The 12,027-nt window shown below is 37.1% G+C and overlaps 1 protein-coding gene across 1 annotated transcript in view; it reads right to left on the bottom strand.

Annotated features, from left to right (window-relative positions):
* LOC145984988 (fibrillin-2-like) overlaps window positions 1-12,027 on the bottom strand; it is a 327,365-nt gene that overhangs the window by 94,288 nt on the left and 221,050 nt on the right. Inside the window, exons 24-27 of the mRNA XM_083118469.1 lie at window positions 9,107-9,300; window positions 8,534-8,668; window positions 2,227-2,404; window positions 1,130-1,243 (exon numbers count right to left, since the gene is read on the bottom strand). Of these exons, the coding sequence (XP_082974595.1) occupies window positions 1,130-1,243; window positions 2,227-2,404; window positions 8,534-8,668; window positions 9,107-9,300 (621 nt within the window). The remainder of the gene's footprint in view (window positions 1-1,129; window positions 1,244-2,226; window positions 2,405-8,533; window positions 8,669-9,106; window positions 9,301-12,027) is intronic.

Here is a 12,027-nt window from a genome sequence, read left to right as displayed (position 1 = left end):
GCTTTTACAACATTTTTTACAATACTGTTCTATTCAAAATACTATTGATGTTATTTGCTTGCTGTAATAATTGTGCTCATTATACTGCATAGTAACACATATTACACAATAAAACAGATAAATAATTAATGGTAAATGTGCATTTCAATATTTCTGTAAAGGACACTTTTGTCTTAGTGAACTTTGCTACAGTTAGGGAACAAAATGTTTTTGTTGAGACAATTTTTTTTTAATTGGTTTATTTTGTTACAGGTAACACATGCTGTTTGAATGTGAGATTATTAAAAGGAACTTAGGAGAGTAACATTTGTCCCAAGTGGGGGACAGGAGTGAATTCCGTACAAAGGGTGCCAAAATCTAATCTTTCCCTGGGTACAGGAAAGTATTATTAATAATAGATTAAAAAAAGCTGGCCTTCCTCTTCTGCTGAACTTTAGCATGGAAGCCATAAAACAGATATAACTAGAGGCATGCATATTTCGCTTTTGACGAAAACACGAAATGTGAAATAACACATTGTAATGTTAATTTTTTGTGTTTCTGAATGGTGTGAGGTGTATTTTCCTACTCTGGTTTGTCACGAAATGATACGAAATTAAGTGCAAAATGCGAAACAGACCCTTAAACACAAAATTTAGAGTTTATTTACCGACACAACTTTCTGAAGCTTGAATTATCCTGCGAGTTATGCAATTCATGGAAAATTGTTTCTTTCTGCTGTAAATATTTGAGAAGCAAAAATGGATCCTTTCATACAGGAATAAACAAAATACTTAAATGTGCTATTAGAAGGAATATGTTTATTTTGTGTAATAATGGCAGTTTTTAAACCAAATTTAGGATTCTATTCACAATTTTAAAACAAATATATAATTTTATATTCCACTTTTGATCCGATTTTTCACCGCTAATCACCAAAATTTTATTTCATTTACTGCTTTTGAACCCGAAATTGACTGTTTTTGTTTCAAAATATTTACCAAAAATATGGGCCTCTAGATATAACTATTTATAGTTCTTGGTATGTGTTCCTATATTTCTTTTCTAGATTTTGTGTATAATGGAAATACATAATAGATAGAAAAAATGGACATCTACAGCATCGAGGAGTTGAAACTTTCGAACTCACCTCCTGATCCATCCAGTTGATAACCCTCATTGCATTCACAACGGAACATTCCAAAAATATTTTCACAGCGACCAAATACGCAAAGATTAGAGAACATTTGACATTCATTGATATCTGAAAGAAATAAAATTATGTTAATATAATTATTTCACACATACACAAGGATCTAAGTAGTGAACTTTGGGGTTGAGGGCAGAGTTTGACTTGATGGTGCAGTGATATAGCATTGGCACAGATTGCCAAGCGCCCAGAGAGGTGATGTGATCAGCGCTATGCTCTTGCAGAGATTGAGAAGGTGTGGAGTCTTACTTCCACATCCTTTATGCAGTGATATATGCATACACCCATCGACACCCCTCCTTAAAATCTTCCCGATGCCCTATATTTTTTTTCACAAAAGCCCATTTTATGGTCATGCTGGCTCTATTTTTAGCCTCCACCATCCAAAAAACAAAGCTAGAACTTCAGATGGAAAAATACTGGATAACTGGCAACTTCATGCCATGATGAAATTCACAAGTGATAGTTTAACTTTTTTTTTTAGAATAAATAGAAAACTGAATTAAAAATTATGACAAAATAGTATGGAAAATGCGAAAAATATAGTGCATCTACATTAGTTACACCCAATAATGCAAGTTCGTGAATGCTAACTGAATAAGTCCTGTGGTAAAATAGGGCAGGAATGGGTAGGGAAACAGGTTCTGTAAAAATCATCTGCTGCTGAAACACTGATTCACACACAGAAATGTCTCTGGTGTGAGGGGAGCTGAGAATTGTAACTGCCATCACAAACACAACATAGTGAGCAATAATAAACATAATACATAAATGTATACAGATGAAATACTGATTTGAAACATACAACATTGTTTTGTGCATGTTTCTACATACTTCCCCTATCATGTGTAGAGTTGTTTCCTCGGGTTACTCTCATCTGCTGCAGTTCAACAGTATAAATTTTCAAAATAAGTGCAAACTTTCAGAATAACTTCAAACAGAGATGTAGCATTAATATCCATATTTTTAGAGAAGAAACTAAGGCAGTAAGACAAAATCTGTACACAAAAAACAGGAAGTTTATCTTAGATACGTACCAACACATGCTTGCTCATTCCTCTCATCAGGATGCATAAATCCCATCTCACACTCACAGCGAAATGAACCAGGGTAATTGAGACAGTGTCCATTTTCGCACAGAGTAGGATCGCTTGAGCATTCGTCGACATCTTGGCAGGCTCGTCCATCTCCACGAAAACCAGCATCACAGACACACTGCAAGAAAGAGACATCAGCATTATGATTACACTTCTTCAGGAAATGGTACCTTGAACCTTAACAATTTGCCTTGCATTGAAGGGATAAAATGTGTTGCACACTTCTTCTTGATGTCAAATAAGTAATGTAAACAATGGATAGGGTGAAATTCTAAAGGAAGATGCACCCTCCTTTCTGGTTGCTAATTTTTGGCACTTGGGGTGGATATTATATATATAATATACACAGGTGGTGGCAGTGGCATCATGTGGAGTAAATCCTTGGGTGTTCACAGTCAGAGAAAATGTACACCCCTCCCCCAGATCAAAGGGGCTACAAACACAGAGAAATCAACCATCACAGAGAAGAGAACAGTGAACCTAAGTGACATTGGTTAATCGAGCATACAAAAGGCGAAATTTTAGTCAAGAATCGAAGCTAAGATTTCTTCTTATCTTCGAATGCTTTGCCAAATGTCAAAGAAAAGCAACATAAGAGAACAAATATAACAGCATACGTTTTATTGAGGATACGAACCTGGGTGCATTGTGCATTGTGCTAGACACTCCACCAGAGAGCTTAGTGAAAATACGTTTGTGAGTTTACAAAATAAATGCCAATTTTAATTTATTGCAAATTATTGTGTCCGCCTAACCCCCTTCTCTGTCACCCATGAATACTCCCTCAGAAACAAGGAAAAATTACCAAGTTAAACAATGCAAAAATTAATTTGCAAGTTTCATTTATTGAAATTCCTTACTTTCTTCCTCGCCAGACTCCATGGCAGAGTGGTTATCACAGCATCATACAATGCTAGGGATCCAGGGTTCAAATCCTGGCCAGGGCAAGATGTTCTTTGACAATGTTCCTTCATCAGTTTCATGATATCATCACTCATCCTCATCTTCACAATTAGCCAACAAGTGGCAGAAAAGCGAAACATAATAAACCAAACCAATAAACAATTACTTTTCTCTTTATTTTAGTTTTGAAAATTCTTAGGAGACATGGTAGCTCAGTCATTAGACTGTCTAACTACCATGCGAGAGGCCCAGGTTCGATCTCCGGTGGGGGAGAACTGGGACTTTTTCCACCTGTTAAAGTGCTTCCGTGCCCACCCAATGATCTATAAAGTGGGAACCTGCAGGAAACTCTGGGGGGATAAAGGCGGCCAGGGGCATGGTGCTGATCACATTACCCCCAGCTTCGGCCGAGATCAAGAAAGTGTGGGGCCCTAACTCCACACTCCCTATACACCTTCATGGCATGGTGCAAAGCACAGGGGAGCACTTTACCTCATTTTGGCCAATCATGATACCGTCGAATATGCAATTTTTTTTAATATAGCTATTTATAATTTCACAGCAGTTCCCCTATATCTCATTCGTAAGTCTCTGGCAATGCTCAAATTTCATGATGAGAATTACAACTCACGAAACAAAAAAAAAAAAAACTGTTTTGAAGCTTATCTGTAGGAGTTTATAACAATTATATTTTCTCTTCCATAAAAATGTAATTGGTAATTATCCATATTTGTTTTACATGTGTACCAAGATAAATATTATTTTCTGCTAACAGTGTCTTAGTCTTCTTTCATTTTAACTCATCTACATTATCTAAAGGCTTAAGCAACACATTTTAACTATCGATGTAAGTGTAAATTGCTCATTTTGGTGATAAAGTGTTTTAGAACTTAAAACCTTTGCCATGCAAGGTTTTGGATGCATAACAACTATTTGCAAGGAGTTGTTGCGGAGGTTTGCTGTCTTAATTTTTTGGTGAAATGTATTGGAAAAGAAAGGTATTAGGTTAAAACATCAAACATCTTAGGAATTACTATAACAATGCAAAGAGTGCTTCTTGCATTATATCCTAAGTACTGCTTACATTTCTCCAATACAGAAGTTAAACGAAAGGGGAAAAAAATAACCTCATAGCTCGGCCTCTATCGGCATTCTCTGAACAGTTGCTGCTATCTGTTGACAGTGTTCTTTCGGAAGGTGCACGTTCTCCAATTTCGAGTTTTCCCCCTTGGTTTTTTCGGCTTCTTCCATTGAGCTACACAGAATACGGGAAGAATACAGCAGAGGAAGTTCACTGTGCCAGATGTGCCCCGGGCTCTTGCTACCTAACCTGGTGAGCTTTTCTTGTCAACAGTCGGGGGAAATTTGGAAATTTCAAGCATTGTGAAGACTTTATGAATGAAAAAAGTTGCTTTGTAACATAAGTATATTTTAATGTAGTGTTTTATTGTGCAGAAAAGAAAACAAATTGAAAATTTTCCATTTTGGGTTGGGGGTTTGTGTGCTTCGTGAACCCCCTTCAGGTGGCGACGCCTCTGGATGGTGGACAAATTAATGCAAACATTCATATGAAAACGGGTCATAATTTGCCCTTGCAACACAGTCACATCATCTAGAAAAGAAGTCTGCCACCTAGTGGTTGTGAAGCTAAAGGTATCAGTTATCAGCAGCAGTCATATTGGTTGTATCTGAACATCTTGCTAGCAGTCAAATGCCATTATGTCCGACCTCTCAGACTTCAAACCTAGCTGGAGCCTCAGTGACAAAAACAGCCAACTTTGTGGGGGTTGCAAGGACCACAGTGTCATTGTCAACTGTGATGACAGCCTACAGTAAAGGTAAGGTATCATCTTCGAAACAGAACAGTGGGTGGAAATTGAAGCTCACCAACAGATAGACGGGTGTTAAAATTGATAGTGGCCTGAAAGCACAAGACAGTTCAGTGTCCCAGATAACCTCAGAGATGAACTCCCATCTACAGGACCCTGTTTCAGCAAAAACTATCCAATGGGAACTGCCTACTGGGAACATTCATGTCAGAGCGGCTATTCCAAAACCTTCCTGACACCACATAATGCTGTGTAGCATGGGAAATGTTGGCAGGAGAACAGAGGTTGGACACAACAGCAGCGGAGACCGGTCATCTGGTTTGACGAATCTGTATTCACATTATTCCAAACCACTGGGCATGTTTGGGTGTGAATGCCTACAGAAGCCTTTCATGCTGACTGCCTCCTTACTACTGTTAAGTATGGAGGGGGTTTTGTGATGGTGTGCGCTGCAATATCTTGGTATGGGCTTGGACCACTTGTAGTCTCCCTGGGAGGATCATGGCAGAGGAATATCACACCATACTGGGCAAACATCTCCATTCTATGATTCAGACTATTTCCCTGGCAAACAACCTATATTCTAAGATGACAGTCCACTCACACTGCTTGGTGCATTAAAGCATGGCTGGATGAGCAGGAAGATGAAGTGGAACATCTCATCTGGTCTCCTTAGCCACCTGATCTTAACACAATTAAACATTAGTGGAGTATTTTGGGGGCCAAAGTGCATTCTAGGTTTCCACCTTCAGCCACACTTTCTGCACTAGAGACTCCTTTGCATGAGATATGGATGTGTATTCCCTTTAGCATTGTGCATGACCTGCATTTATCCACCCATGTGGGTCAACTTCCTAGGAATGAAGATTTTTGTGTCATTATATGGTGTTACTTTTTTGTCCACCACCTGCATTTGTGTGTGTGTGTTATCATATCCTAATCCCTAATAAGTAGTTACTGAAATCTTCTCCCCCTGGAAATTTCTCATAAAGTATCCTTTGGCAATTAACAAGGCTTATTAAAGCCTGAAGACTTGCAGAAATATGATTGTGCCTGGGAGCCTACTACATTCATTATCTTGTCATGTGTCTTTCTGATCTGAAAGTTCAAGTGGCACCAGTGGCGGCACCAGGATTAATCATCTAGGGGTGCGACATTAAAAATATAGAAAATATGAAATATGCAAGCATGTTTTAGTCCCTACATCAAATATCAATCAACTTTTAGTAGGGATCTATGATAATATGCTAATGAAACTGAAGAATACTAGCGACTTGCTTCATTTTTGCCTGATTTTAGAACAATAACGTTAGGAAATTTGAAAAGAACAGCTTGTTCAAAGTAGGCCAATGACAAAAATGGACGACTGAAGAATTTTTTCCATGGAAAGGCAAGCAAGGCAATGCTTTTTTTTTCCACAGAGAGGGGTTGTGGTATATATTTTCCCCCAAATAGTGTTCCTTACTCTCTCTAAAAAAATCCTTCAGTTTGAAGTTACCATGTTCCTGCAACGCTCTTATAAATAATTAACATAAATGACCGTGACTGAAATGTACAATTTTAGATTGTTTTAAGTCCACTTTATGCACATATAAGCTAGCTGAGATTTAACCTAGAGTTTAAAGTCGGATTCGAACTACTATGTGCTTCCACCAGGTTTTGAACCTGGGATCCCTTGATTACAAGGCACAATCAATTGAGGTACAAAATTCAGTTATCAACAACAACTGCTGAGTGTTCAATTACTATGCATTGGGTAAAAGAAAGGCAACCTAAAGTTCTGCAATTTAAAAAAGAAAATAACACAATAAATACAAAATCATGTAGTGAAATTTCATGGAATTATCGACTTACGTTTTTTGGACTGCTTCACTTTACTGAAAAAGTTTTGTTACTTTCTTACCTCTCTTTTCATATGTGTTCATTTCACATAATACATAGCCTACCTTCTGTCTGCCCAGATGCTGTGGTGTCAGGATAAAACACTAAGTACACAGCAACTTCTTTGTTAAAATTCCTTGGGCTACACTGTCCCCAACAATGAACTATATCATTTATTTTCGAATTTCTGGCCTCTTCGTAAGTCTTTGAAAAAGTCTGAAATGGTTCGTTTACTGTAACAAATAGAACAAGGAAACTACCATCACGATAAAATTCACGTTAAATAATTCCTCGAGAACGACCTGATGATATCTTGAAAGTAACTGAAATTTTTGATCCAATTCGACTTGAAGGAAAGAGGAAGAACAAGTAGATGGACAACAAAACCATGTTTCAACAGTGCAAAGCAAAACATACAACAACTAACACTGAGCTATGTACATTTATTGAAAAACACAAACAACAAGTCTGAAGAAATGAAGATAAGGACCGCTGATCTTTAACCCTCAACTACAGTTGTGACGTCCCACGGACCGCAGCCTTTCTTTTTCTTTTTACCCCAGCATTAGTTTTGACCTTGAGGCTACCTTTCTCTCAGTACCTTCCTCAACTTCAGTGTGCTGTGAAAGCGTGAAGGGAAAGGTTGCATTATCTGCTTCTGTGGTGTTCTATTTATATACTGCGGTGATAAATCACTGATGATTTATTACGATCAATAGACAAGAGAATTGCAGATTTTTTTATTTGTGGCATATACTGAATAGAGGGACCCATGGTTTTGAAGAATGAATGTTAAACAATAACTAAGGACTAAATTCACGTTGATCAGCTGTGTGTAAATACTCAGTTAAGAGATATTTTGGATTGGTGTATTTGTTTTGCTTAAACTCACAATATAAACAAAATATTTTTTTGAGGGAAGTTAAAAAATAATGTTTCGCTCTCAAAACTACGTAATTGTGTTCAGTGAATAACAAAGCATAAGACATGATTAAATTCACATCATTTAAAATATGTCTTCATATATTTATATTCCTTTTTTTTCGTAGAGGTCCTGTGGACCGCACGACTGTGTTAGTGCCCAAAATGTTCACGACTGTGGTTAAGGGTTAAAGACTGCCAACAGTACAGGAAAATGAATGTGGAATCTCTTTGAGAGTAGGAAAATGCTTGCCTGTTGTAAATAATAACAGTAATCTCACTTCAGTACCTAACATTTGGCCCTCAATTTGATGACACGACACTGTATGAAGTAATGTTTTAGGTAGAATATAGGTTTTGGATAGGGGATGCTGAAGGGTGTGCAGAAGAAAATTAAGGGGTGTGCAAGTACCCCTTTGCACCCACCTGGTGCTGCCCCTGAGTGGCACATGCACAGTACAATGATTTGAGGTGAGAAGATCCAACTCTCAATTACAATTATCAGCTTGCCATAAAGTTATTAGAAAATAGCAAACAATTCTGATATTCATGCTGGAATGCATTCTTGTCTTTCTGATTATTGATTTCTATTTTACAATCACCTTACCACGTGGCAATCTGATTGAGACTTTCTGTACAGCAAGTTGATGCATGTAATATAGTTGTTTTTAGTATTTATTAAGGTATGATGATTTTTCCAAAGAGAGACTTACCTTGAATGATCCCTCTGTGTTTATGCACTGTGCATTTTGATCACAACCTCCATTATTTACAAGGCATTCATTGATGTCTCGGCATTGTATTCCACTTCCAGTGAAGCCATCCATGCAGCGGCAATCGTAAGATCCCTGGAAGGCAGAATTTGAATTAATTTTACTTAATTTCACAGGTGTATCAACATCCTGCAAAATGAGGGAGGGGGATGAGACATTTGTGGAATCTCTGCCAAACTTTGGGAACAGTTGATAACAGACTGGCTTCAAACTGATGTAACCCACATACACAAACTTGTAGAGTCTATGTTATTGTGAATTGTTACAGTCATTCGCTCCAAGGTAGGACCAATTAAACATTACATGTGATTTCCTATAGGGGTCTAATTATTATTATTATTATTATTTTGTTTGGTGTGATTATTGTGGTATTTATTTTATTTAAATACTTTGATTTTTGCAGGGACAGTAACAAAAGTGGTAATTGTTGCATAAAACTGTTTGTATGCCTGAATCTTAATCACATTTTTATTACATGGAAAATTACAAAAGTAATGTGAATTTTTCACTTACCTGAGAATTAAGACACTCTGCATTCAAATCACAATTGAAAATTCCTATAACACACTCATCATCATCTGAACATCCTGGGCCATCGTCAGGCTTCACAGAGTATCCATCCTCACACCGGCACAGGAAGGATCCCAGTGTGTTGTCACATTCACCATATTCACAAATATTTGAATTCACCATGCACTCGTCAATATCTGCAACAAACGCACACTGAATAAAAAATTGCTAGTCATTGTTGTATTTGCAATACACATCATTAATATATTTGTATAATGTGTCTGGGTTGGGACTAAATCATTAAGAGTGATCATTATTTTATTCACTATTTAAGATGACACACATGGAAGATGCAGTCACAGTTTGACACAATACCCACACACATCAAACAGCAAAAGAAAAATCAAGCAAACCAACTCAGTTGGTAGACATCACATGGTTTGCCAGAGACTTGGGTTCGAGTCCTGGTTGAGCTTTTTCGATTCTCACTAAAATTTTGTCTGTCTTTGAAAATTTACTTCTGAAATTTTTTTTTGGGAATGTAATTCTGGTACAGTTACCAAAACTTTAAACTTTGAAAACATTTCATGCATGAGCTGCAAGTAAGTTGTTCTTCATTTTTACTGCTGGCATGTAAAATATACATTTCTTTTCACTAATAAACCTCAAATCTTTAAATACGAAAAATATTGAGATAAGTAAATTCAAACAAAAGCTTATAAATACGGAGAAACTACTACTCACTTTTATTCGCGAAGCTGTTTTTTCTTTTTCGATTAATTTCAGTGGCCACTGCCACCACCCTCATTGGAACTTGCTGTACTGTTGCTTGGCAAGCGTCTTTTGTTTGTAGTTCTCTGGCTGCCACTCCGTGCGCTGTTGTTAACTGTGCGTCTAGGTCTGTGTCGTCTGCTATTTCCGGGCGATAACTGTTGTAGTAGGGGAATCCAAGTGTGGTGATGTGGGCAGTGTGTTTGACTTGAACCTTTTGAATTTTATGGCTATTGTATTTGATATGGTTTAAGTCAAACACACTGCCCACACTCTCGTAGACACCAAAATCAAGGGAACACATGCCATAATGCACTTCCTGCATGAGCTAAACATCGATAGCGAGCAAGCGCACCACACTTGGATTCCCCTGCTACAACAGTTATCGCCCGGAAATAGCAGACGACACAGAACGTGATGCACAGTTAACAACAGCGCACCTAGCGGCAGCCAGAGAACTACAAACAAAAGATGCTTGCCAAGCAACAGCACAGCAAGTTCCAACGACGATGGTGGCAGTGGCCACTGAAATTAATCGGAAAGGAAAAAACAGCTTCGCGGATAAAAGTGAGTACTAGTTTCTCCGTATTTATATACTACCGTGTCTCTCTTTTCCCAATTATGAAAGCTTATAATTGAAAAAAAAAAGATGTCATGGAAGCAAATTGCTCATGGCATATAAAATTTTATTATATAGTTTTACTGTTGAAATGTACAGAAAAGTAGTTGTATATTTCAATACTTTTGGTACCATCCACGTAGTTACATTTACTGTCTCAAGTAACAGTTGCTTTTTCAGCAATCATAACTATAACTATAGCTAAGTTAGAAGTAACTTGTTACTTCCAAATGCTGAATTGTGTACGAACAACATAGTGTCTTGAATCAGATCTAAGATGACTGACTGTTTATTTGTGATAAAAATATGTGATCTCATAGATGCCAGTTTGATTGCAATCATACTTTTTTTTATCTTATGTCACTAGATGATACTGTCTTAAAAATTCTCTGTGTAACAAACCCTTGGTAACACACCCATAAATTTCAACTCGCCATTCCAAAAACTTTAAATTGCACTGGATAAAAGAGGTCGTTGAAGGAGTAATGGTCGTCTCGGTGTGACGGTTAGTTAGTCTGAGGTGAGACACGTATCTGGAAATGTCTGTGCGAAGGAGATCTAAGATTTTTTAATTCAAATGCCTATATTTAGTCTATACCTTAGATATAAGTGTGTTGAAGTAAAGATAATAGTGCTAAGATAACTCTAGGAAAGTTTAGTGCTGTTATTATAAAGTATTTCAGAGTTACTACATAAAGATTTTTATGTTATGTTATTACTAACTGCAGTGAAGCAAGAGCTAGCAAGGGAGCTGGACGTTACTGCATAAATTACATAAGATCTACTGTTTAGTGTTTTAGTTCAATATATGGAACAGATTTCCCTTTAGTGTGTTCAAGTGTGGATCTGCAGATGGTGCTATGGTTGCTAAAGTTTATTGTAGCAAAATTAATAATATATTATAAGATATATTAATATCAGATAGAGAAAGGGAAATAACAATTGGGCAATCCTAAGTATTTTCTTACCACGTGTTCGATGTATGTATAAATTGTGGTAAAATATAAATGTGTGAAGTTTTACAAACAGTATTAACATAAATACCGAACTAGCTTCTACAAAACAAAAAACTTAAAATACTACATGGTTCTGTAAACCCAGAATAGCAATCACATCTACCTTTTTAAATGAATGTTCCTTATCAGCATACGTAGTTGATTTGACATTATCTATTTGTCTAGTACTTGTACTACTTATACCTATTCAAACATCACATTTCGAGAAAGTGCCTCTTCTCTCATCTTCAGATGAACAATTTCTATTTGCTGATGGTGAATATCAAACCTGTGATTTTTGCTACAAATCCAGCATGCTAATCAACTACTTCACAGCACCGATACTACCTTTTGCTCCACTCAAGTTACTATTTCTATTTTCTGAGGAAGTGGGGGCATATATGCTTGAATTCTACACCAGGGTGGCCTATAGGTTGTGGGCCATTGCTATGAAGACCGCTTCCTTGATTTCTCTGTTTCCAATTTGGTTCGTTGTGAAGTACTGTTATGTTGCTCCACTGTAATTTATGGAAGTTGTT

This window comes from Lepisma saccharinum, chromosome 3 (assembly GCF_977018435.1).
Source record: "Lepisma saccharinum chromosome 3, izLepSacc3.1, whole genome shotgun sequence".
In the NCBI taxonomy this organism is placed as follows: Eukaryota; Metazoa; Arthropoda; class Insecta; order Zygentoma; family Lepismatidae; genus Lepisma; species Lepisma saccharinum.
Note: the sequence above shows the minus strand (reverse complement) of the source record. Positions and strands in the feature narration are given on the sequence as shown.